The sequence below is a fragment of the Manis pentadactyla genome, chromosome 19 (genome assembly GCF_030020395.1).
Source record: "Manis pentadactyla isolate mManPen7 chromosome 19, mManPen7.hap1, whole genome shotgun sequence".
NCBI classification, from domain to species: Eukaryota; Metazoa; Chordata; class Mammalia; order Pholidota; family Manidae; genus Manis; species Manis pentadactyla.
Window position 1 is genome coordinate 8,501,923 of NC_080037.1, and position 27,385 is coordinate 8,529,307.

The following is a 27,385-nucleotide window of genomic DNA, read 5'->3' on the forward strand; positions in this document are numbered from 1 at the left end:
CAATGTTATTTGCATATTCCAATAATAGGAACCTCCTTACTTCATGAGCCAGTCATTTCTATTTCTCTATAAAGCCAAAACTATAAAACAAAATATTTTTTGCCCTTATAATCAATATGCTCTTCAGTGGAAATTACAGAATTAAAATTTAAGTTACAAAGCCCCATAAAACAAATCAGGCTCTTTTCCCACATGGAAACTTATAGATCTGTCAAGCCATGTCTTAGGTTTCCAATGTCTTGCAGTCTTTACAGTAAACAGCACCATTTCTTTAAATTTCTTATTTACTCTCGATGTTTGTCCTCCTTCTGGTCTCCCATCTTCAGAAATTCCTACTGCTTACACATGATATTCAGAACTGACCATAATATGCCAGGTGTAATATAATCAATGCAATTTACATTGGGATTTTCCCTCCATTAAGTAAGAATAAATTGCTGTCAGCCAGTATCTGCCTATCAAAAGTATAGTTTAAAATGCAGATTGTTGAGCAAAAGTTCCATCTCAGCTGAGTGATTCAAACCTAAAAATGTTTATTTGGAGCTCCTATTTGTGTTTCATTTATTTATCTTGAACTCTCCCATTGTAACTGTGGCTTCTATCTATTTCTCTTTTCAGTTCTATTAGCTTTTGCTTCATGTATTTTGAAGCTCTGTTATTGCATGCATATACATTTACACTTGTTAAGTCTTCTTGATGAATTTAAATCTTTAGGAGATACCTTGAAGGCTACTTAGTGAAACTTTAATATAGCCATGCCAACTGATTTTGATTCATGTTTGCAAGTTATATAGTTCTCCATCCTTTTGCTTATGCTGTTTTCTTTTTTTTAATTTTAAAGTAGGTTTCTTATATACTGCATATAGTAAAGCTTCAATTGTATTTAATGTAATCTGGGAATCTCTCCCTTTTTGAATGGAGCATTTAGACCATTTACATTTAAAGCAATTATCAATATTGTTAAGTTTAAGTCTAGCATCTTGCTATTTGGTTTTCTTTGTCCTTTAGTTTTTGCTGTCTTTGGATTAATTGTGTATTTACTGTGATTTCATTTTATTTCTGTATCTGTTTATTAGCTATAATTCTGTGAGTTGTGTGTACTTATGTGTGTTTATTCTAGGATAGTGATTCTCTAATTGTAGTTTTGTGGTTTTCATAATGATGCTAAGATATTCGTTGCCTTTTTCATAAGCATACAGTGACATTAGGAGTCTACATAATGTTTGATAATGCCATTGCTCCAATGATTAATAGAATATATACTTATGTACTCTTCTGTTTAAAAATTTTGTTTTGACTTTTGATATGGTAACTATCAGAAGATATTACCATATAAGCAAAAGCTTTTAGGGGTCCTCAATAATTTTTAAAATTATAAGGGGATTCTGGGAGCAAAAATTTAAGAGCCTCTGTTACCAGATTTAAAGTACAGATTTTTAACTTATCACAGTCTAACATCATCTAATATCAGACCATTTCATTGTAGAACAAGATCCTTAAACAGTGTGCTCCCATTCTCTCCTTTCATCCTTTGTATATTGGTGTCACACATTTTAATTTTAATGTTATAAACACCACCACTCATTATTAATTTTGCTTTAATAATCAATTAGCTTTCAAAGAGATTAAGAAATCAAAAAAAGGCTTCTATATTTTCTAACTTATTCATATTCTTCATTCTTTTGTATACATTGAAAATTTTTACCTTATATTTTCCTTATACATGAAGAACTTCCTCTAATATTTCTTTAGTGCAGATCTACTAACCATAAATTCCCTAGGCTTTTGTTGGTCTACAATTTCATTTTGCCTTCATTTTTGAAACCCATTTTTAGTAGACATAAAATTCTTAGTTGGCAGTTTCTTTCAGTTTCTTTTAAACATTCTGCTGCCATTGTCTTCTGACTTTCAGAGTAACTCTGCTCCTGTACTATCTTTGCTCTTCTGTATGTAACGTATCATTTTTTCCTCTGTCTCTTAAGCTTTTTACCTCTGGTGTTCAGCAATTTGATTTCAATATAACTTGGTGTGGTTTTCTTTGTTTCTTCAGCTTGGCAGTCACTTAGCTTCCTGGATCTGCTTTCTGATGGTACTTTTAGGGAAGCCTTTACTCTGGAAGCAAGTCAGACATTAGTCCACTACTAAGGCGTAACCCTTCTGAGGGCTCTACCTCATGTATTTATGATGTCTGTCTACTCTGGTGGCTGCTACTTTTAATTATTTTATCTTTACCACCTTGAATTTACCTGGTGCCCTCTCTGAGAAGGTCATTTGCTTCCTCTATTATTCAAGAAGTTTCTGAAATCTGTGTGAGCCTTGGGAATTTTTGGCCTGCTGCTTTCTGGTCATCCTCTTTCACCCTCAAGGAGTTTCCTTACATGTGCACAGAGCAGTAATTCACATACTCTTGGGGACATCTCTGCATATCTCCAGAGCTTCATCTCTGTGAAGCATCCTCCTCTTCAGTACTCTGCTCCTCATCTTGTTGTCTTGTCTTCTTCCAACTCTGATCTATGTCCTTTCACTCAGTGTAGCTGCTAATTCTGTCTAGGGAAGCCCTCCCAGCACTAAGCCTAGAAACTGCTCCCTGCTGGGACATATCTCATTTCTTTCCCTTCTCTCAGGAGTTATAATCATCTGCCTATTGTCTGAAAATCATTGTATCTTATGGTCTGTCTTGTTTTCTAGTTGGGGTGAGAATAATTTCTAGAATGGGAGAACAGTTCCTGTAGTAAGGAAACCTTTATGGGCACACATGGAAATCTGATGAATTTTCTGTGTAGTCTACATAGACAATAAGTGTTTTTTGGAAATCTGAGCAGTACTCACACACAGGTATTCTGTTTTCAGCTCTGTATGTGATGGACTATCCCACCCCATTCACCACCACACATAGACCTTATATCGCCCATTAGTGCCTATTGATGACTGTTCTAATGACATTCCAATTCCCAGGAATTTAGGTAAAATGTCACATTCCCTACTTGCAGCATCATCTTCATTCTTCCATTCCTGCCTCTTAGGTCGCCAAAAAAGATCGAGGCACCGTGGATATTAATGAGCATAACACTCACCTTTTCTATACCAACCCCGTAGGACACTTTGCTGCAGAAGATGTGGCTTCCAGACTCAAGAGTTTGAATGAGAATATGGAGTCTCTCCAGGCTCGAGCTGCCAGACGGCAGGATGACCTTGAGGCCAAAGTCCAGCTCCAGCAGTACCTGGCTGACCTGCATGAAGCAGACGCGTGGATTAGAGAGAAGGAACCTATTGTAGACGATACTAACTACGGGGCAGATGAAACAGCAGCTGGGGTAAGGAGGGCAGAGGGCTGGGAATCGTCCAGTGCTCTCCAAGTGGCTCCAAATTACACTGTGGGAGAATCACCGCTTCGGTCAGAATATCTGGGGTTTGCAGAGTGATCAGTCACCCATGGACGTCATCTTCTGGGATAATCCCAGGGTTGACAGAAATCCTTAAAAATAAACTACATTTCCCTAAGTCCACAGAGATCCATAGATTCCTTAAAAATTATCTAAATACAAAAAGGCATGACCAGAGATCCATGCCTGTCTCGGTCCCATAATACACTTCCCAAACTGACCTTAAGATTTCTGCAAACCGACCATGGTTTTAAGATACATATATCTTAATTACTTTTTCAAAATGAAATAAGATGGACATGATTGGGCAAGAAGAACCTCAAAGATCATAATCACCCTTTTTATTCATTTTGTTTTGTTTTGTTCATTGTCCTATGGTGAACCAACATAGTATTTAATAAATCTTTGGCACTAGAAATAATTCAAATGGGCATCTAGAGTTATGCTAATGTTTAACTCTACAAAATAATGTTATCAGCAATATCATCTTTCAGCTATGATGTTGATAAAACACACAGTTTTGATCTCATTTAGATTAAAGCATATATATTGAAATTGTTATTCACTTAACTCCTATTTTCCTAATACTTGCAAATTTAGAGTTTAAAAAAAAACCCTTTTATTATAGGTGGACAGTGTCTTTTACCAGGAATCAGGACAATTGGTATAACCCTAAAATAATAATTGAAAAACCCCCAGAGAGTCCTGCGTTTGAGTCTCATGACCTTCTCTTCCACAAATCTAGGCTCTTCTTACGAAGCATGAGGCCTTCCTAGTGGATCTCAATGCATTTGGAAACAGTATGCAAGCTTTACGGGACCAGGCAAAATCCTGCCAGGTAAGAAGGATTTAGGGTTGACAAGAATCACATCCCCACTACAGAGGGAAAGGAATTCCCTGTATTACTGGTTTTATTTTCTGTAACCCAGCAGGCAATTGCAAAGAAAATACTAAGATGATCCCTATAGGCAGGAATTGTAGCATGTCTGTAGCGTCTACAGAGATTACATCACAGGATGTGTTATGTGTTCATTGATGAAGTTTTGCTTTCCATTTTCCTTCCCTTTGAATTTCCATTCTCCTGTCTTACTTCTTTATTTTCATCTCTCATTCTTATATTCTTTTCCTTCCATCTTATTTTTATACCAATACTTATTAAATGTTTACCGTGTACAAGCATGAATAAAAAATAGCCCTCACTACAGGAAAATTATGGTCTATTAGGGGGTTAGAAATTTTAACAAATAGGTGCATATAATAGACATATGAACAGGAAAAAGAGTCTCAAAGAAATGAGTGTTTCCTTCTCTTGAAATTAGAATGCTGAAAGTTAGGAAAGGTTTCACAACTGAGGGAAACGACTTCTGAGTTATTTTTTTTAAGTGGCTTTTAAAAATGTGATTTTTTAAGTGTGATTCTGTAACATCTTGCTGTGTTGACAGAGTAATTGAACTAGTTGGGAGTGAGATTTAATAATATGAGTAACTGTTGAACCACTGTGTTGTGTACCTGAAACCAATATATTGTATATCAACTATACCTCAATAATAAAAAAATGGTTTACTGTGAAGACAAGGAGATGGGCTTTTCCAGTCAACAAGCTATGAGAACAGAGGCATCAAGGCACAAAATAAGCAAGTGTATTTGAGAAATGGTTGAGACTGGCTGGAGACATAGAATGCAAGGTGGAAAGGAGTGTCCGGGAGAGTGGTGGAATCAATGACCTGATACAAGCGTCTCCTGTGCGTAGTAAAAGGAAAAAGAGAAACACTTCTAATATTCAATGAATTCTTTCTAGTGAGAGGTTCTGAATTCATCCATTGGAGTAAACAAAGGACATAGGCTAAGCATGTCAAGTCAGTATATATTTATAGAGCGTCTATACTGCGGCTTCATCAATCTGTGTACACTGGGTACACTGATGGATATCCACTTGTATATTATGAAGAAATGGTACTTGAAGGATATAAGATCAGAGGGAGGTAAGGGGAGGTGTATCTTCAATTCTAATCTGATGAAGGGGTGAGTCGTGCTTACAAAGAGGGACTATATTTTGCCTGTTCTTTCAGAGATAAAATATTCACAGAAAGTAAAAATTAGAGAAGTCTATACCTTGGAGAGAAGATTGTTTGCTAATGAGATATACAAGATATTTGATCTCAGTTTATACTCTCAATTTTTAATATTCTGTAGCCTTTCTTGTGCTATACATCACCCATCTTTAAAAAAAGAAAGCCCACAGTTCCTTGACATTATAATCTTAATGTCAAGGGGTGGGAAGGATTATCAGTGGAGGTCCAGGGAATGAAGAAGATGGTAAGAGATAGTGGGTCTTGCACTTTCTCAAACAGTTTTCTGAAAAATTCACACATCTAATCCTTTATTACCTTTAAGAACTGGTGATTTAGAGCATTTAATGTTTATGACAAACTATGTATCACTTATTCACTCTGTGTTCATATTTTCCAGCCTGCCTGTCCCCTAAGAAGTGTCAGGGTGGAGCAATACCTCAGAAAATGACGTATTGCTATCTCCCTGGTACTGGCAGCCATGAAAGAGGTTCCAGCCCATGGCTTCTCTTTGCTGTCAGGCCCAGGGCCGCCCACCACTGTAAGGCTCTTATAAAAGAGGTTCCCAGTGGGTGACTGACGTGGTCTGTTTTCTGCTTTTGTTCAGCAACAACAGGCTGCACCAGTGGAGGGAGCTACTCCAGAAGTGAGGGTGGTGGCTTTGTATGACTTCCAGGCCCGCAGCCCCCGAGAGGTCACCATGAAGAGGGGCGACGTCTTAATTCTGCTCAGTTCCATCAACAAGGTGAGTTCCCTTCTAACCTTCTCCCCATCAAGAAGGTGGTTCTTCCATATTCAACTCTCCCAACCCTGCCACATACCCATATTTTGGCCAGCCAACATTTTCCCATCGTTGTTGCTGTTAAATAACCATCATTTATGGCATAGTATCTTTCCTCCAGATATGATGAAGGATCCTGTGCATACTTTTGGGGATTATAATGCCAATTACAATTAATGAAATGAAGACTCAGAGTTTATAAAACATGTAAACAGCGAGTGGCAGGGAATTCTGTGCTGTGCTTACAGGATTAAACTGTCCCTCCCTTCCCATGACCCTGCTTGCTCTCCATGCCGATGTTCCTAGGGAGGGAACAGCACCGGCTGGGGTTGGCAGAAGACTGATGAGAGAAGTTCGGTCCACTTGGCTTTCTTTGGGCCTTATGCCTGTAAGAACAGTGATGAAATATTGGCTAGGATTTTAAATTTGCTTTTTCATAAGAGCTCTAATAATTTTGATATTCTAATAATTAATGCCCAAAAATTATTAGGAAGAAAAGAAGAGTGTTTGGGATATTATTACTCTGAGGGCAAGTGAATTTTTTAGAGAGGCAAGATGTTTTACTATCAAATATGCTGTGTGCTTCTCCATTTCACCCCTTTATTCTCTGAGGAGATAAACTCCAGAGTGTCTAGTATAGCAAAAGCCCCCAAATACTCTGTGCAGATCAGGGTGATACATAAAACATAAAGCATTCACATAAGTGAATTTTAGGGCAGCACACAATTTTTAGGAATTCTTGGAGAAGGGTTGGGGAGGGAAGTTTCCGTACAATGTTGACATTCACAGATGCTTCATCCCCAAGACACCCAGTTTGATTCAGGCTCTATGGAATTTCCTGTGAATTCCTAGGAGGCAGAGTGCCCCATCATAAGAACTGTCTTTGGTTTTTGAAAACCTCATCAAAGTTAAGGGCCCACCAATGTCAAATTCCTTTAATGCAGAGACTTAATCTCTATAATCCCTGAAACTCCTTATTTACCTTATTTGTAATATGTTAAAGTAATAAGCCACTGCCCCAGTGACTGTAATGGGGTATGTGGTGGGGACTTGATAGTAGGGGGAGTCTAGTAACCACAGTTTTGCTCATGTGATTGTATATTGATGATATCAAAAGATAAAATAAAATAAAAAGATGCCACTGCCCATAGGTGATGGTTTTCCTCTCTTGGCCATCAGCTTGGGCCTGTGCCTAGAGGCTTAGTTACGAGAGTTGAAGTCTGTCCTCTGTGGCTTTTCCAAGAACTGAGGAAGGAGTGGGGGTCTGCTCTCCCTTCAGGACTGGTGGAAGGTGGAAGCCGGTGATCAGCAGGGCTTTGTGCCAGCTGTCTATGTCAAGAAACTGGCTCCTGACATGTTTCCTACCCTCCCGAAGAGGCAGCGAGAAGAACCAGTCAACATCACCCAGTGCCAGGAACAGATTGAAAACCGGTAAGTTCTGGAGGCTGGTGAACAGGACGGGCTTTGGGCAGACGTTTCCTGTCAGCCAAAGACACTTCTCATGGCTCCGCATCTGTTAGAGTGGAGATGACATTGCACATGCACAGATTTTAAGAGCTAGGGTCGTTCAAATATGTCAGTTTGTATATGAAGAGAGGGAACGTCAGAACTATTAGATTGAGTCAGTTTCCTGAAGCCAGATACTTACTAGAACATGTCTTCTGACTCCCTGTCCAGCAATCTTCCAGAATTATAGGAAACCTGACTTCCCCTGGAAATTTGCAGACTACACCAGGCTATTTCATATCCAGTTGTCAGCAGACATGTGAAAATTTCCCTTCTGTAGACTCAGGAAGGGATGGTGCCAGTCATGCAATTGAGGCATTGACATTTTTATTATTTTTAAACAGAACACTGTGTGCTTGTCTCTCTGCTCTTAATGCTGTTTTCCTTCCATCTTTATTTCCTTCTCTCCTTTACAGCATCTTCTTTTCATTTTTTCATCTTTCTCCTTTTTGCCCTTTCATTCTCTTCCTCTCTCGCCCTGCTTCTGTTCTGTGCTTTCTCCACTTCCACTCCACCTTTCTGACTCTTTGCTTCTTCGCTCAGGTACAACTCCCTCCTCGATAAGGCAGAAGAACGCAGACGGCATCTACTGCAACGCTACAATGAGTTTTTGCTGGCCTACGAGGCAGGAGACATGCTGGACTGGATCCGAGAGAAAAAGGCAGAAAACACCGGCATGAAACTAGATGATGTTTGGGAGCTGCAGAAAAAGTTCGATGAGTTTGAAAGGGTGAGAATGATGAACCCTCACCTCTAGACAGCTTTTGGAGGGCTATCATTGCTTCCTTTTACCCCATTTCTCCTCCTAAATGACTGCTAATATCACATTTGCTAAATCCTTCCCAAGCTACTGAGCATTCAGTATATCAAATTTTCTTTGTGGGATTGAAAATGGAAGGAAAATACAAAGGAAACTAGTCAACCTAAATTTGCAGCCTGAAGTCCCTGCCCACTCCTAAATCCTGCTGGGAGTCCTGGTCCCCTCAATTCTTCAAAACTTGCCTTATACTGTACTGTGTTCTTGGAGTCCAAGTTGAGGCGGCATCTTGTGGGACTCCGTGGGACTGATAAAGTCCACTTATGGGGCAGAAATTGGCATGGGAAGATAGGAAGAACAACCTGACTTCACAGCTAGACAATTTCTAAGTTTCCACCTACCTAAAACCCTTCCATTCTCTCAGAGTCATTCCATTACCTTAACTAGCAGTGAGCGTAAAGCCCTCCCATCTTTTCTTTTTCTCATGGTACCTTCCACATGGAATTCAAGGCAATAGAAGATAGATGGATGGATAGATAGATAGATAGGTAGGTAGGTAGATAGATAGATAGATAGATAGATAGATAGATAGATAGATAGATAATAGATAGATAGATGATAGAAAGATAGATAGATATAGATGATAGATAGATAGATGATAGATAGATATAGATGATAGATAGATAGATAGATGATAGATAGATGATAGATGATAGATAGATGATAGCTAGATGACAGATAGATGATAAATAGATATATAATAGATAGATAGATAGATAGATAGATAGATAGATAGATAGATAGATAGATAGTTAGGTAGATTATAGATAGGGAGGTAGAGACAAATGTACAGAGTATATATATATATATACACATATGTATACAAAAGTATGTATTTTTATATAGATAGAAATATATGTATAAAACCTTTATAATAATTATATATTTATTTATCTCCCTCACTATGTAGTTTAGGAATATATAAAGAAAAAGAAAAGTGAAAAAGAAGAAAACAGGCAACATCATAAAAGAATACCAAGAATGAGACTTCTATGACAAAACTCACTGAAAGGCTTTTGTATAATGTGATGAACAATATTGTAACCACAGACATGGTGGTAAGGTCCCTAGAGCTGTTTATTACAACTTCCTTTATTTAAAATAAACAGCTTGCAACTCAGTTAATGAAATTCCATAGAAGGTGGAGATGTTTGTATGGCAGAAAAGAAGGTTCTATGGCTCAGGTATAGACCCCTTTGATGGTGTAAGTTAATCTGGGGAGAGATTTTAAAGAAATCTAGGAAAATGGACTTGCTCCAGACTCCAGATAAGTATCAGCTCTCTGGTCAAATTTCTGATGGTCCGTGGGTGTCACGGACTTTAAGCTGTTGTCCTCGGTGCCACGCTGGGTGAGGCCGACTTGTTGGGTGTTACAAGTGAGGTCAACGATAATGTTTTCATATTAACCAAGTGGGGGCAGAGATGAGCAGGAAGAATAAAGATTCCTGGAAAATGGGAGTTTTCACTGCTGTGGACAAATTTTCGCACCCAGGATTTGAAGGCCAACGAGCCTCGGCTGAGGGATATCAACAAGGTAGCCGATGATCTTCTGTTTGAAAAGCTTCTGACACCAGAAGGAGCTCAAAAGCGGCAGGTAACTAAATCCACCTCCATTTCTCCTCACTGCGAGGTTGAACTCTGCGAGTTTCCACCTCACTTAAATATATTCACCTCCATATTCCTCAGATCAGCTGGAACATGCAGAGGGTAATGCAGTGTGGAGCCAGCTCCAGGGAAGGTCGAGGACATTAGTCCAAATAGGGTGACCGTGTACCTATTAGAACTGATCTGAAATCCTTAAATTGCAACACATACTCATGTCTCTGCCTCCCACTGCCACAGACATGAGAGATTCAGCGCTCCAATACACAAAACCAAAAACAATGCAGGTAAAGGAGCCACGATAATAGAAGGGGGTTAATCAAGAAAGTCTACCTGAAGAACTAGGCTCTGATAAAATATGACGAAAGAAACAAAACATACAGGTCAGCAGAGATGGGGGAGAGGCATCCCAGACCTGATTTAGACTTGGGCCTATGGTTCCATAAAGAATCTAAAGAGTGTTAATGGAATGTCTAGCGCAGCCTTCTGGGTTGTCTCACACCAGGGAAGATGAGTTAGTTCGCTGCCTCTCTTTGTGGTGGTTGGCATGGAGTAAAAGGGAGAAGCCACATGCATAGGAACAATTTACTTACTCTCTACAGAAAGTAGGGACCTAAGAGGCTACTTGGTTTAGCCAATTCATGATACAGAAAGGTATTACCTTTTTCCTAGGGGAATGTAATAGCTTCTAACTACTGAGGCAATACTTTCCACTCATTTTCCAGAGCTGGTCAAGTCCCTGTGGCAGCAAGCACCCGCTGCTGCTCTAGGTGGCTAGTTCTACCCTGGAACAGTTTAGGAAAGAAAGTCATGCCTGTCTTCACTGCCCTGGCATGAACGAGGCCCAAACTCAAGCTGGCCAGGAATAAGCCCATGCAGTTTCTGAAGGACATAACATGAAAACAACCATGACTGCAGCACCATCTAGTCTTCTGACAGCACTGGGCTAACCAGCTCCGTAGCTAAAGTCTCACATGTCTGCCTCCTTTAGAAGTTGAATGCCCGCTGGTCCTCCCTCCAGAAGCTTGCAGAGGAACAGCGCCAGCTGCTGAGCAGCGCCCATGCGGTCCAGATATTTCACAGGTGAGAATGTTAACCCTGAAAAGCAATGCGGCCCTCAAATCTGTTCAAGGTCTTGTGAGTTTAACTACTATAGTAGAATCATAGCTATTGGTACAACCCTTGTTGCTGAGCTGGAGATAATACATGGGGTGTTTCCATGGTAGAGCCCTCCCTGGGCTCCTCGGATATTTCTGAACAACCAAATTCATTTTCTAGTGCCTAGGCTTCGGTCCTGGTACATAATTACCAGTCTATGTAGATTTTCACAATAGTGAATGAAAACTCGAACTAGAAACAAGCGGTTTAAGTAATTGTATTTCCCAACTAGTAGTAGACAGTAGGGACCAACAGATAGGACATTGATGTTAACTGTTGGTTCAATGATTTTTTTATGTCCATTTCCAAATCTGTCTACACTAAGACACTACATAAGCAAACAAACAAGGGCCACCGCATGCCTTCACTGTGGATAAATGCATTTTTTAATATTCAGAGGAGGGAAAACTGGAATGCAGACAAGTCTGGTTGTTCAGAAAGGCTGAGGATGGGGAGCCGTGGAATAGATTAGGTAAACACATGACGGCGGTCAGGCCACAGGTTCAGACTTAGACTCCACCGTTTGGTAGGTGTAACGAGAAAAGGCCTCTTCAAGCTCCAGTTTTCTTATATGTAAAATGAGAATGGAAGCTGTGCCTCGAGTAGTGATCGTGAAGAGTGAATAAGCCTCCGTTCTAGCGCATCAGAAAGGACGACCTTGTGGTGACTTCCTTGCGAGCCCAGCTAGTCTGCCTGTCGTATACATTACTAACCCTAAACTCTTTACTTTTGTGTTCAGAGATGCAGATGACACCAAGCAGCAGATTGAAAAGAAGGGCCAGGCCCTTGGCACCGCTGCTCCTGGCTCAGACGTGCTCAGCGTTCAGGCCCTTCAGCGACAGCATAAGGGCTTTGTGAGAGACCTTGCTCCCCTGGGGGAAAAGGTGAGACACGCCCTTCCAAGCTTTCCTGGCACTTTCCTCTTCACATCTATGCCTACCAAAGCCCTCTGGGTTTTATTTCCGCATCCCTTATTCAAACATTTTTCTCTCTGTTACTCCATACTTATTGTTGTACCCTCTCCCTGAGTAAGCCCATTGAAAGGGTATGCCACAGGACCACTTACATGGAGGCGAAACACATGGGAAACAAACCTCTTACTGTTTAGGTTCCTCTTTAGTGGGTTCCAAGGGACTAGAACTTACAGAAGGCCAACAGCCTAAAATAAGTAGGAAATGGTCATAACCCAGGATGGCTGGGCCTATGCCTTAGCATGTTGCACTTTCCTTTAGCAAGAAATGAAAGGAACTTAATCCCACTCCAACCTAAAAGTAAGCTCTGGATCTTGCCAGGTACACTCTGGGACAAATCAGAGGCAGCATAAAGCTTGGCACTGTTATGCAGAGCAAAAAGAGGCACCGAAAATACCTGTATCAGCAAGATATTCACAGCAAAAACCAGAACCCTTGGGCTCCTAGTTGATGTCCCCACTGATCAGCAGGGTCACTTAACCACCCTGACGAGCAGCCTCCTTATCTTAAAAAGAAACACAGCCATGTTAGGTTTGACTACTTCAGAGAGTCATCATATGTGCCAAAGGGTCGTGTTATCTTACAAAGTATCTCGATGTTCTCATAGCTCTCAGCTCACTTTGAGGAGTGAGCATCACCAGGGCTCAGAACGTTCTTTTGCTAAGATTTGGGTGTCCCTCTAGACTGATGATCTGGGCTCTTGCACCTCCTCAGGTGACCACACTGGTGGAGACAGCAGAGCGGCTCAGTGAGTCCCACCCAGATGCCAGGGACGACCTGCAGAGGCAGCAGACGGAGCTGAAGGAGGCCTGGGATGACCTCATGGAGCAGACGGAGCATCGTAAGCAGAACCTGAACAAGGCCCAGAAGTACTACCAGTTCTTCAGCAAGGCCGGGTAAAGCTCTGAAGGCAGACTTCCACCGGGTGGGGTGGGCGATTCCTGTGCCTGGCCCCTCAGCAGGGCTTCTAGGAGCAGTCAGGGCACAGGGAACAGTCACTCTTGGGTTTGGGGGGCACCTCTATGTCCAGATTGTACCTCTGGCAAGGCACAGAAATCTCAGGTTCAGTACTTCAAGCCATAGAATATTGACATTTGAAGGAATGTTGAGACCATCAAGGCCAATGCAGTAAGGTCCTATAGAGCGTACACTGAAGTAGGGTGCTTTGTCAGGAGTTGTAACATATGGATGTTTCATTCTACTGTAAAGGCAGAGAAGAATGCAGATAACCATGGCAGAATATAATACAGCCCCGAACACACATTCTAGCAATTAGATGGAACTATACAAACAAAGGCACAAGGATAAGAAAGGCGCAGCACGATCATAAAGGCAGGGGCAGCTGGTGCACAGGTCCTGTATGTTGGAGGGGCAAAGAGAAGTATAGCAACAGAGAAACAGAGAAGTAGAGCAACAGAGAAATGCTGAGATCGAATCCTAGAGAATTTTCATCGCCTTGCTAAAGACTCTAGACATTACCACAGTTGAGCAAATACACACTTTGTCTGCAGAACAATTCCCCCATTCTACCCTTTCATATCAGTCTGCTGGGAGGAGCCTTTAGAATTGAGGGTCCAAGAAATAGTAGCTCACAAGGCCATGTTTATGAAGAAAAAAGAAGGCAGCTTTTGGCAATGACCGCAGTTGTTCTTGGCCACGCCCCCCACAATTCAGCATCTCTAGGAAGAGATAGTTTTCATACAGTATTAATCAATAGCATCCACACTAATTCCCCCAAATCATGTATATACTCACATATCTCTGTATATATAGATTCTACCTAGACTTCACGTTGTAAGCCATTGCTGCCTCTTTCCCTTTAGTAAGTCTTACTTTTCAATACTGCAGAAGTCCGAGCCTCAGAGCAACTCTAGCACCTAACTTTACCTCTTTATGACACTCTTGTTTTACAGGGTTCTTTTTTTTTTTTTTTTTTTTTTTTTTTTTTTTTTTTTTAATAATTATTTTTTATTGAAGGGTAGTTGACACACAGTATTACATTACATGAGTTTCAAGTGTACAACACAGTGGTAGAACATTTATATACATAATTCTAGGTTCCAGCTATCACCCTACCAGGCTGTTACAATATCTTGACTATATTCCTTATGCTATACATTACATCCCGGTTACTAATTTATTTTACCATTGGAAGTCTGTCCTTTTTTTTTTTTTTTTTTTTTTTTGTGAGGGCATCTCTCATATTTATTGATCAAATGGTTGTTAACGACAATAAAATTCTGTATAGGGGAGTCAATGCTCAATGCACAATCATTATTCCACCCCAAGCCTAATTTTTGTCAGTCTCCAATCTTCTGAGGCATAACAAACAAGTTTTTACATGTAGAACAAATTCTTACATAATGAATAAGTTACATAGTGAACAGTACAAGGGCAGTCATCACAGAAACTTTCGGTTTTGCTCATGCATTATGAACTATAAACAGTCAGTTCAAATATGAATACTCATTTGGTTTTTATACTTGATTTATATGTGGATACCACATTTCTCTCTTTATTATTATTATTTTTAATAAAATGCTGAAGTGGTAGGTAGATACAAGATAAAGGTAGAAAACATAGTTTAGTGTTGTAAGAGAGCACATGTAGATGATCAGGTGTGTGCCTGTAGACTATGTGTTAATCCAAGCTAGACCAGGGCAATAAAACATCCACGTATGCAGAAGATTTCTCTCAGAACGGGGGGGTGAGGTTCTAAGCCTCACCTCTGTTGATCCCCAATTTCTCACCTGATGGCCCCCCTGCGACTGTGCCTGTCTTAGGTTGTTCCTCCCTTGAGGAATCTTACCCGTCTCTGGCTAACCAGTCATCTTCCGGGGCCATACAGGGAAATGTGAAGTTGGTAAGTGAGAGAGAAGCCTTATTGTTTGAAAAAGTTAGCTTTTTAGTTCTTTGCATATTTATGCCCTGTGGCTTCTATGCCCAGCATTTGTCTTGAGGTATCTTTACCACTTGGAAGAATTATGATACTCGGTAAATTTGATATGAGGCACGAATTCTATTTAAGGGTTGTAATTAGGAAGGAAGAAGAAAAGCTATAGAAGTAGCAGGCGGAAGAAAACATGGGAAGATTGATTATTTCTTTGATATATCTTCTTGTAGAGTAACTTCAGCATGTATAGGTTTTAAGCTACTACTTAAATTGCACACACACATTAACAAAATAGGAGTATAGTTACATAACCAAAGCATATCTGTAATTACCAGCCATCTGCAGTGAAACCAAGAAAACCAGTTAGGCACCTTAGGCATTTGTGAAAACTTATCTATGATATGGTGGATATTGTCCAACTGAACTTGAACAGTCTGAGAGAAATCAGACAAATTAAAACAACCCATTCCTGGGGACTGTTCACATGCCATATGTTCTTTTAACAATAAATAGTTTGTAGTTGTAAGACTTTGGAGCGCTACAATTTGCACTTCTCCAAATTCTTGGTTGAGTTCCAACAGTATAGATCCAGTCCAATTTTGTTGTTTTACTGTATGCACAGGCCAGCTTAGATATCTCCTTCCTCATTCCCATGGCAGGTCCAGGAACTGGTGGGATGAGTGCATCTACAGCTGTAGCAGTGCGTGGATCTTTGTTGGGGTTTTTTGATGATCATCTTCTGGCATGAGTCTTCCAGAGGGTGCAGATGTTGGAAGTTCTTTTTCATATCGTATCTTAGTTCATTTTCGGGGTAGCCCAATTAGGCTTTGATCCTCTGTATAAACACAAACAGACCCTTTGCCTACACTTTTATATGCCCTTTATACCCTTGTGTAGAACTCGTTGGAGGTTACCACACAGGAACTGCCCTTTTTTTTTTTTTTTTTTTGCTATCACTAATCTACACTTACATGACGAATATTATGTTTACTAGGCTCTCCCCTATACCAGGTCTCCCCTATAAACCCCTTTACAGTCACTGTCCATCAGCATAGCAAAATGTTGTAGAATCACTACTTGCCTTCTCTGTGTTGTACAGCCCTCCCTTTTCTCCTACCCCCCCATGCATGTTAATCTTAATACCCCCCTACTTCTCCCCCCCTTATCCCTCCCTACCCACCCATCCTCCCCAGTCCCTTTCCCTTTGGTACCTGTTAGTCCATTCTTGAGTTCTGTGATTCTGCTGCTGTTTTGTTCCTTCAGTTTTTCCTTTGTTCTTATATTCCACAGATAAGTGAAATCATTTGGTATTTCTCTTTCTCCGCTTGGCTTGTTTCACTGAGCATAATACCCTCCAGCTCCATCCATGTTGCTGCAAATGATTGGATTTGCCCTTTTCTTATAGCTGAGTAGTATTCCATTGTGTATATGTACCACATCTTCTTTATCCATTCATCTATTGATGGACATTTAGGTTGCTTCCAATTCTTGGCTATTGTAAATAGTGCTGCAATAAACATAGGGGTGCATCTGTCTTTCTCAAACTTGATTGCTGCATTCTTAGGGTAAATTCCTAGGAGTGGAATTCCTGGGTCAAATGGTAAGTCTGTTTTGAGCATTTTGATGTACCTCCATACTGCTTTCCACAATGGTTGAACTAACTTACATTCCCACCAGCAGTGTAGGAGGGTTCCCCTTTCTCCACAGCCTCGCCAACATTTGTTGTTGTTTGTCTTTTGGATGGCAGCCATCCTTACTGGTGTGAGGTGATACCTCATTGTAGTTTTAATTTGCATTTCTCTGATAATTAGCGATGTGGAGCATCTTTTCATGTGTCTGTTGGCCATCTGTATTTCTCTTTTGGAGAACTGTCTGTTCAGTTCCTCTGCCCATTTTTTAATTGGGTTATTTGTTTTTTGTTTGTTGAGGCGTGAGAGCTCCTTATATATTCTGGACGTCAAGCCTTTATCGGATGTGTCATTTTCAAATATATTCTCCCATACTGTAGGGATCCTTCTTGTTCTATTGATGGTGTCTTTTGCTGTACAGAAGCTTTTCAGCTTAATATAGTCCCACTTACTCATTTTTGCTGTTGTTTTCCTTGCCCGGGGAGATATGTTCAAGAAGAGGTCACTCATGTTTATGTCTAAGAGGTTTTCGCCTATGTTTTCTTCCAGGAGTTTAATGGTTTCATGGCTTACATTCAGGTCTTTGATCCATTTTGAGTTTACTTTTGTATATGGGGTCAGACAATGGTCCAGTTTCATTCTCCTACATGTAGCTGTCCAGTTTTGCCAGCACCACCTGTTGAAGAGACTGTCATTTCGCCATTGTATGTCCATGGCTCCTTTATCAAATATTAATTGACCATATATGTCTGGGTTAATGTCTGGATTCTCTAGTCTGTTCCATTGGTCTGTGGCTCTGCTCTTGTGCCAGTACCAAATTGTCTTGATTACTATGGCTTTATAGTAGAGCTTGAAGTTGGGGAGTGAGATCCCCCCTACTTTATTCTTCTTTCTCAGGATTGCTTTGGCTATTCGGGGTCTTTGGTGTTTCCATATGAATTTTTGAATTATTTGTTCCAGTTCATTGAAGAATGTTGCTGGTAGTTTCATAGGGATTGCATCAAATCTGTATATTGCTTTGGGCAGGATGGCCATTTTGACGATATTAATTCTTCCTAGCCACGAGCATGGGATGAGTTTCCATCTGTTAGTGTCCCCTTTAATTTCTCTTAAGAGTGACTTGTAGTTTTCAGAGTATAAGTCTTTCACTTCTTTGGTTAGGTTTATTCCTAGGTATTTTATTTTTTTTGATGCAATTTTGAATGGAGTTGTTTTCCTGATTTCTCTCTCTGTTGGTTCATTGTTAGTATATAGGAAAGCCACAGATTTCTGTGTGTTGATTTTGTATCCTGCAACTTTGCTGTATTCCGATATCAGTTCTAGTAGTTTTGGGGTGGAGTCTTTAGGGTTTTTTATGTACAGTATCATGTCATCTGCAAATAGTGACAGTTTAACTTCTTCTTTACCAATCTGGATTCCTTGTATTTCTTTATTTTGTCTGATTGCCGTGGCTAGGACCTCCAGTACTATGTTAAATAACAGTGGAGAGAGTGGGCATCCCTGTCTAGTTCCCGATCTCAGAGGAAATGCTTTCAGCTTCTCGCTGTTCAATATAATGTTGGCTGTGGGTTTATCATAGATGGCCTTTATTATGTTGAGGTACTTGCCCTCTATTCCCATTTTGCTGAGAGTTTTTAACATGAATGGATGTTGAACTTTGTCAAATGCTTTTTCAGCATCTATTGAGATGATCATGTGGTTTTTGTCTTTCTTTTTGTTGATGTGGTGGATGATGTTGATGGACTTTCGAATGTTGTACCATCCTTGCATCCCTGGGATGAATCCCACTTGGTCATGGTGTATGATCCTTTTGATGTATTTTTGAATTCGGTTTGCTAATATTTTGTTGAGTATTTTTGCATCTACGTTCATCAGGGATATTGGTCTGTAGTTTTCTTTTTTGGTGGGATCTTTGCCTGGTTTTGGTATTAGGGTGATGTTAGCTTCATAGAATGAGTTTGGGAGTATCCCCTCCTCCTCTATTTTTTGGAAGACTTTAAGGAGAATGGGTATTATGTCTTCCCTGTATGTCTGATAAAATTCCGAGGTAAATCCATCTGGCCCGGGGGTTTTGTTCTTTGGTAGTTTTTTGATTACCTCTTCAATTTCATTGCTGGTAATTAGTCTGTTTAGATTTTCTGTTTCTTCCTGGGTCAATCTTGGAAGGTTATATTTTTCTAGGAAGTTGTCCATTTCTCCTAGGTTTCCCAGCTTGTTAGCATATAGGTTTTCATAGTAGTCTCCAATAATTCTTTGCATTTCCGTGGGGTCCGTCGTGATTTTTCCTTTCTCGTTTCTGATACTGTTGATTTGTGTTGACTCTCTTTTCTTCTTAATAAGTCTGGCTAGAGGCTTATCTATTTTGTTTATTTTCTCGAAGAACCAGCTCTTGGTTTCATTGATTTTTGCTATTGTTTTATTCTTCTCAATTTTATTTATTTCTTCTCTGATCTTTATTATGTCCCTCCTTCTGCTGACCTTAGGCCTCATCTGTTCTTCTTTTTCCAATTTCGATAATTGTGACATTAGACCATTCATTTGGGATTGCTCTTCCTTTTTTAAATATGCTTGGATTGCTATATACTTTCCTCTTAAGACTGCTTTTGCTGTGTCCCACAGAAGTTGGGGCTTAGTGTTGTTGTTGTCATTTGTTTCCATATATTGCTGGATCTCCATTTTGATTTGGTCATTGATCCATTGATTATTTAGGAGCATGTTGTTAAGCCTCCATGTGTTCGTGAGCCTCTTTGCTTTCTTTGTACAGTTTATTTCTAGTTTTATGCCTTTGTGGTCTGAAAAGTTGGTTGGTAGGATTTCAATCTTTTGGAATTTTCTGAGGCTCTTTTTGTGGCCTAGTATGTGGTCTATTCTGGAGAATGTTCCATGTGCACTTGAGAAGAATGTATATCCCGCTGCTTTTGGATGTAGAGTTCTATAGATGTCTATTAGGTCCATCTGCTCTACTGTGTTGTTCAGTGCTTCCGTGTCCTTACTTATTTTCTGCCCAGTGGATCTATCCTTTGGGGTGAGTGGTGTGTTGAAGTCTCCTAGAATGAATGCATTGCAGTCTATATCCCCCTTTAGTTCTGTTAGTATTTGTTTCACATATGCTGGTGCTCCTGTGTTGGGTGCATATATATTTAGAATGGTTATATCCTCTTGTTTGACTGAGCCCTTTATCATTATGTAGTGTCCTTCTTTATCTCTTGTTACTTTCTTTGTTTTGAAGTCTATTTTGTCTGATATTAGTACTGCAACCCCTGCTTTCTTCTCACTGTTGTTTGCTTGAAATATGTTTTTCCATCCCTTGACTTTTAGTCTGTACGTGTCTTTGGGTTTGAGGTGAGTTTCTTGTAAGCAGCATATAGATGGGTCTTGCTTTTTTATCCATTCTGTTACTCTGTGTCTTTTGATTGGTGCATTCAACCCATTAACATTTAGGGTGGCTATTGAAAGATATGTACTTATTGCCATTGCAGGCTTTAAATTCGTGGTTACCAAAGGTTCAAGGTTAGCCTCTTTAGTATCTTACTGCCTAACTTAGCTCGCTTATTGAGCTGTTATATACACTGTCTGGAGATTCTTTTCTTCTCTCCCTTCTTGTTCCTCCTCCTCGATTCTTCATATGTTGGGTGTTTTGTGCTGTGCTCCTTCTAGGAGTGCTCCCATTTAGAGCAGCCCCTGTAAGATGTTCTGTAGAGGTGGTTTGTGGAAAGCAAATTCCCTCAGCTTTTGTTTGTCTGGGAATTGTTTAATCCCACCGTCATATTTGAATGATAGTCGTGCTGGATACAGTATCCTTGGTTCAAGGCCCTTCTGTTTCATTGTATTAAATATATCATGCCATTCTCTTCTGGCCTGTAGGGTTTCTGTTGAGAAATCTGACGTTAGCCTGATGGGTTTCCCTTTATAGGTGACCTTTTTCTCTCTAGCTGCCTTTAACACTCTTTCCTTGTCCTTGATCTTTGCCATTTTAATTATTATGTGTCTTGGTGTTGCCCTTCTTGGATCCTTTCTGTTGGGGGTTCTGTGTATTTCCGTGGTCTGTTTGATTACTTCCTCCCCCAGTGTGGGGAAGTTTTCAGCAATTATTTCTTCTAAGATACTTTCCATCTCTTTGCCTCTCTCTTCTTCTTCTGGGACCCCTATAATACGGATATTGCTCCTTTTAGATTGGTCACACAGTTCTCTTAATATTGTTTCATTCCTGGAGATCCTTTTGTCTCTCTCTATGTCAGCTTCCATGCGTTCCTGTTCTCTGATTTCAATTCCATCAATGGCCTCTTGCATTCTATCCATTCTGCTTATAAACCCTTCCAGAGTTTGTTTCATTTCTGCGATCTCCTTTCTGGCATCTGTGATCTCTTTCCGGACTTCATCCCATTTTTCTTGCGTATTTCTCTGCATCTCTGTCAGCATGTTTATGATTCTTATTTTGAATTCTTTGTCAGGAAGACTGGTTAGGTCTGTCTCCTTCTCTGGTGTTGTCTCTGTGATCTTTGTCTGCCTGTAGCTTTGCCTTTTCATGGTGATAGGAATAGTCTGCAGAACTGGGACGAGTGACGGCTGGAAGGACTTCCTTTCTTGTTGGTTTGTGGCCCTCCTCTCCTGGGAGAACAGCGGCCTCTAGTGGCTTGTCCTGCGCAGCTGCGCGCAGACAGGGTTTCTGCTTCCTGCCCGGCTGCTATGGAGTTAATCTCCGCTGTTGCTGTGGGCGTGGCCTGGCTCGGGCAGCTACTCCAAAGTGGTGGAGTCGCGTTGGAGGGGGAGCTGCTGGGAGGCTATTTATCTCCGTAAGGGGCCTCCCTGCTCCCTGCAGCCCAGGGGTTAGGGTGCCCAGAGGTCCCGGATTCCCTACCTCTGGATTAAGTGGCCCGCCCTGCCCCTTTAAGACTTCCAAAAAGCACCCGCCAAAACAAAACAACGACCACAAAAAAAAACAAGAAAAAAAAAATTTTTTTAATTAAAAAAAAAAAAAATTTTTATTTAAAAAAAAAAAGGTGGTCGTTCGTTTTTCTTTATTCTCCGGTGCCAGCCTCAGGCCTCTGCTCACCGGTCTTTCTGCCCTGTTTCCCTAATATTGGGGTCCCTGTCCCTTTAAGACTTCCAAACAGCGCTCGCCAAAACATAGCAGCAAAAAAGCAAAAAAAAAAAATGGTCGCGCGCTTTTCTTATGTCCTCTGTCGCCCAGCCTCCAGTGCCTGCTCACTGTTCTTGCTGCCCTGTTTTCCCAGTATCGAGGGCCCTACACTCTGGCCCGGATGGCTGGGGCTGGGTGTTCGGCAGCCCTGGGCTCCGTCTCCCTCCCGCTCTGCCTGCTCTTCTCCCGCCGGGAGCTGGGGGGAGGGGCGCTCGGCTCCCGCGGGGCCGGGGCTTGTATCTTACCCCCTTCGCGAGGCGCTGGGTTCTCTCAGGTGCGGATGTGGTCTGGATATTGTCCTGTGTCCTCTGGTCTTTATTCTAGGAAGGGTTGTCTTTGTTATATTTTCATAGATATATGTTGTTTTGGGAGGAGATTTCCGCTGCTCTACTCACGCCGCCATCTTCCGCCCCCTCCGGGTTCTTTTTTTTTAAAGCAGGTATTGTATTAGCATCTCTGCTTTTTTTATTTTTGCTTTTCTTTTTCTTTTAATTTAAAGTGTGAGCTCCTAGAAGGCACGGATATGTCTTTTTTATGGTGTTTGGTACTTAATAAACACCCAAGAAAACTTAGTTGTTTGAATAAGCGAATAAATGACTTTACAGAAGAAGAGAACATTCTGTCCCCGAGTGGATGTTTCCTATTTAGCAAACAGGATAAGGACACTCCTTATGAGATGCTCAATTTGACCATCATGTATAATTTTAAGTCAATGCATTCTTATTTGACATTTACCCTCTGGGGCAGGTGGACCTTAGCCCTTCTTGTCTACCTTCTTCACTGCTGAAAGGGTAAGAAATAGGCCCTCATTTAGTCAACAGCACGGAGTGCATGTTTGTATGTGTGGTGGGCAGAGGCGTGTACTAGAGTCTATTGGGAATAAGAGCAAGAGGAAAGACATGCCTTTCTTGGGACTCCATAATAAGATAGACCTTCAAGCCCAAGAATCGACTTAAAAGGAACAGGAATCATTATGAGTAACGGAATGTGTACCAGCAGGATTCCAGTATCTGGGTTCTAGCTGAGATGTCTGTTTTTAATTATATCACTTGGGCAAACCACTTATACTCTCTAGGCTGACTTCCTCATGTCCAAAATGGAAACAAAAAGGATCTCCAGAATTCTATACAGGATTATTGCAAGAGTTGAAAGAGATAATATAAATGAAGAGACTTTAAAACATAAGAAATTGCTATTAGTCAGTCATTGAACTTACTTCTGAGTTGTGAAAATAACAAACCTAAGATTTGAGAAGCATGTAAAGTCAGATAGGAGGTGTTAATCTGGAAAGGCATTCTAGAGAGGAAAAAGCCCAAGAAATACAGCCCTGTAGCAAGTTGCAAAGTTCTCTCGTCAATCCCAATATGTCTGTTTCTCTAGAGACCTAGAGAATTGGATCAGTGAGACTGGTGGCAAGGTGTCATCCCAGGAGCCAGCTAAGGATTTAATTGACACAGAGATGTCGATAGAGCGACACAAGGTACGGCTACAAAAGCCATAGCCACGGATCACATGACCTCACACTCTTCCGTCGTTTTACAATTACAGTGAGATATTGTTGGTCTCTTTCCCTTTCTCCCTCAGGAACATCATATCGACATGGAAGCTAAGGCTCCCGCCTTCCAGGACTTAGAAGATTTCGGTGCAGAACTTATAGGCAGTGAGCACCCTGCCAGCCCTGAAATTCAAGAAAAGCTTCAAGCTGTCAGACTGGAAAGAGATGATTTGGAGAAAGCTTGGGAAAAACGCAAGAAGATGCTGGATCAGTGTCTGCAGTGGCAGGTAGAGCACGTTCCCCACTGCTAGGCAGGAGCAGCCTCCGTCTTCCCCTTCTGTGTGCTTCTCCATGGTCAGCACAAGAGCTCATTTCACCGGACTTCCCGTGCTGTAAGCACAGGGCATCCCTTCATTGTCCGGCATGGTATTCTCTGCTTTCTAGACTGATCACTGTGGGGTTCTTTGATTTTATCCTTGTTAGAAGAACCAAACAAAACAAGAGTCAGCCCTGGGCAGGAAGTGGGGTCACTGTAATTAATTTATTGATTGATGGAAGGTTCAAGTGATTGATTTTTACTGTGAACCCAGTACACAGGGCCCTAGGAACACATAGATAGTATCCCTTTTCTTAAGTGGTGAAATTAGACATGTAGGCAGATCATTCTAGTATAGTAAAATGAGTATTAATAAAACAAAATATATGAATGTTTGGAGGCTAAAGAAGAGACAGTGATCGACTCTTTTAAGGGAATAGGGTGAGAGTGTCCCGGGCTATCCTAAAGGATGGTGTTCACCAGAGTCCTAAAGAAATAACCAGCCAGTATCCACCAGGCGTAGTGTATGGGAACTAGAACCCTAGAAATGGAGTACAGCTTATATAAAAATGTAACAGGAAAGACTAAAAGGTCCAGTATAACAAAGATCCATGGTGTGAATGTTTCTTGCAAGAATGATGCTTCCTACAATCAGAGCCACAGGAGAGCAGTAGGACCACATCCTGTCTCCTGGAGCACCTGTACCATATACGCCCTCATTTCATTCTCCGCAGTTGTTCCAAGGGGACTGCGATCAGGCTGAGAGCTGGATGGCGGCGCTTGAGAACTTACTGAGGTCAGATGAGCAGGGCTCCTTAGACAGCCTGGAGGCCTCGGCGAAGAAACGTGACGATCTGGACGAAGCAATCACTGCCCAGGTGATAACAACTAATAGGAGTTCCGGTAATAACTATTAGTAATAATAACAGAAATCCTACACGTGTATGTAGTTTTATGATTTTAAGTATTTTAATTCCCATTTGCTTCTTACAGAAAACTGTGAAGTAAGCAGAACAGCTTGACATTGTGGCTTAGTCTTACCCAGGTCACATGCGGCTTCAGACTTTCTTACATTAAAACCAGCTTCTAAAACCTGACTTTCAGAACTGGAAGTGACATTATGACTGTCTGTTCCAATATCCCATCCAATGAAGGAATCACCACCTACAATGGCCTTGGGGAGTGTCAGTTATTTAGGGAACTCAGTACCCACAAGCAGCCTGACTCAGTACCATTATTAATGTTTCTTTTCTTGCTGAGTTAAAATCCACCTGCCTGAAAGGCATTTACCCTTTGGCCCAGGTTTTGTTCCCCTTTATGAAGCTATGAAGGGATCTCTAGTCTCTTCCGGGAGGGAGTCCCTGATTGCACCAAGGGCCTAATCTCCAGGAATCTGGGCTTTTCCCTTTTCCTTCATCTAGGATCAGAAGATCACTGAACTACAAGACCGTGCTGAGAAGTTCAGAGCTGATGACCACTATGCCGAGAAAGAGATCTCTGCTCGGCTCCAACTGGTGCTAGACAGGTCAGGCCTGAGCAATTGTTTTACGGACCAAAGGAAAATGTGATAAAGTGACCTCTTTGCTAGCATTGAGGGTGGGGGGTAACGAGTTCATTTCCCAATGCCTATAACTATGTTGACATTTTGAGAGACTTTCTGACCTAAACTCAGAATGAAAGACACGGAAGGTAACTTAAAAATAATCTGAGTTAACCACTTAACCATCTGAAAATAATGAAACTATGTTACATGTAACATATAAGTTTATAAATAATGTATACTATATATAATATAATATATAACTATGTTATCTATAACATAGAAATATATAAATAATGAGAGAAGAGACAAGTTGGCAAATGGGAAAATTCACTGATATGGCAGCCGAGCTTGGTGGAAGGGTAGAGGGCAGAGAGTGATCTAGTCCCCTCCTCCAGATGGGGGGCCCTCAAGCCACAGCTGATTGCTGAGCGGACCAGACATGCGGACTATGTTGACCTACAACAATTGTGCCATGACCTTAAGGACCTGGAAGAATGGATCAGTAGGATGATGCCAGTAGCCTGTGAGGAATCTTACAAAGACCCCACCAATATTCAGGCAAGTTCAAAACAGGAATCTCGGAAACATGTCGGCACACCCGGATTGTCGGATGAATGGTCACCTCCCTATACGGAATGCCTCCTGCTTTGAGACACTGTCCCTGCCCTCAGTGACTTGAGTCGAATGTGGGTCCTTGAGAAGTCATCTTCACTTTGGCTATGAGAGCAACATTAGCTCTTCCTTTTAAACAGAATGTATCTTTATCTTAGAGGGTAATTTGATTTCTGCTTTCCCTTCAGAGAAAATACCTGAAGCACCAGAGCTTCGAAAAAGAGGTCAAAGGCCGAGCTGAGCAGGTGGATGGAGTCATCAATTTAGGGAAGTCTCTGATTGAGCGGAATGCATGTGGAGGCAGGGAAAACTGCCTGAAGGTAGAGTGTCTTCTTGGGGTGGGTTTTGGGCTGCAAAGGCACATGCAGAGAAATATTCACTCCTTCAGTGTGTCCATGTACGGCTATGGAATATGTTCTGTGGTTAACAGTCTTCCCTCTGATTGTTGCACAGAGGGGAAAACAGTGATGCTCAGACTTTACCATTCGTATCATACTCAGTTCCTAGAACTCCAGGAAAGCTTTAGACTTAATTCCTAAGTGTTATCATGATTGTTTTACATTTTCTTTCCCTACTGCCCATAGTTCTAGCATTTAGGCATCAGTCCCTATAATCAGTCCAGCCCTTTCTTCAAACTTTCTTCTAACACCTCTTCGGTTTTCTCAGATTAAGCATAACTGGTTTTTAATGTGTGGTGTCCAAGTACTAGCAGAGTTTGGTTAGTCCCTAACTGCAGAGCCTCCCTGCATGATCCTCCCAAGTTGTCACAGGACACAGGATCCCAAAGACCATAATGATCCCTCAATTTCTTTGGGTTAGGAGGACCTGGAAGAGCTTAGGAAACACTGGAATGACCTGCTTGAGAAGACAACTGACAAAGGTCAGAAGCTTGAGGAGGCCAGTCGCCAACAGAGGTTCAACACAACCACCCAGGACTTTAAGTTCTGGCTGTCAGAGGTAATTGCACCTGTGAGGCCATGGGAGGTCATACAAATGGATTTAGGCATGAATGATTTTCTTGACATTTCTTGAGACAAAACTGCTAATCTGGTTCTCCTTAAAGGAAATTCTCACCTGAAAGCTTTTTTTTTTTTTCTTACTGCTTATTCCTTTATTCCTAGGCAGAGACATTGCTGGCCATGCAAGATCAGGCCAGGGACTTGGCTTCAGCAGAAAATTTGATCAAGAAGCACGAGATATTGGAAAAAGAGATGTTGGTCCGAGAGGTAAGTAGCATTGGAATGCCTCTCCTCTGAGCAGGAAGGAAATGCTTCTGACTTTCCTGTCTTAGGACACCATTTGAGAATATATTCTTGCACAACTGACCTTTGTGTTCTTAGCCAGCTGTCCTTATAACCAAGTCAAAACCATGAACTGCAGAGCTGTTGTAATGGTCACTATTGACCAATAATCATTAAGCTGTAGATCCTAAGACTTCAGGAAGTGGATCCTAAGAGCAATCTTGTTTACT

At 41.2% G+C, this 27,385-nt stretch overlaps 1 protein-coding gene across 1 annotated transcript in view; it reads left to right on the forward strand.

Moving 5' to 3' along the window:
* SPTA1 (spectrin alpha, erythrocytic 1) overlaps nt 1-27,385 on the forward strand; it is a 66,525-nt gene that overhangs the window by 19,905 nt on the left and 19,235 nt on the right. Inside the window, exons 18-34 of the mRNA XM_036922920.2 lie at nt 3,097-3,314; nt 4,129-4,221; nt 6,060-6,197; nt 7,513-7,664; nt 8,283-8,469; nt 10,049-10,150; nt 11,150-11,241; nt 12,056-12,200; nt 13,002-13,183; nt 23,329-23,428; nt 23,533-23,730; nt 24,494-24,637; nt 25,181-25,284; nt 25,698-25,860; nt 26,103-26,234; nt 26,734-26,871; nt 27,036-27,140. Coding sequence (XP_036778815.2) covers nt 3,097-3,314; nt 4,129-4,221; nt 6,060-6,197; nt 7,513-7,664; nt 8,283-8,469; nt 10,049-10,150; nt 11,150-11,241; nt 12,056-12,200; nt 13,002-13,183; nt 23,329-23,428; nt 23,533-23,730; nt 24,494-24,637; nt 25,181-25,284; nt 25,698-25,860; nt 26,103-26,234; nt 26,734-26,871; nt 27,036-27,140 — 2,393 coding nt within the window. The remainder of the gene's footprint in view (nt 1-3,096; nt 3,315-4,128; nt 4,222-6,059; nt 6,198-7,512; nt 7,665-8,282; nt 8,470-10,048; nt 10,151-11,149; nt 11,242-12,055; nt 12,201-13,001; nt 13,184-23,328; nt 23,429-23,532; nt 23,731-24,493; nt 24,638-25,180; nt 25,285-25,697; nt 25,861-26,102; nt 26,235-26,733; nt 26,872-27,035; nt 27,141-27,385) is intronic.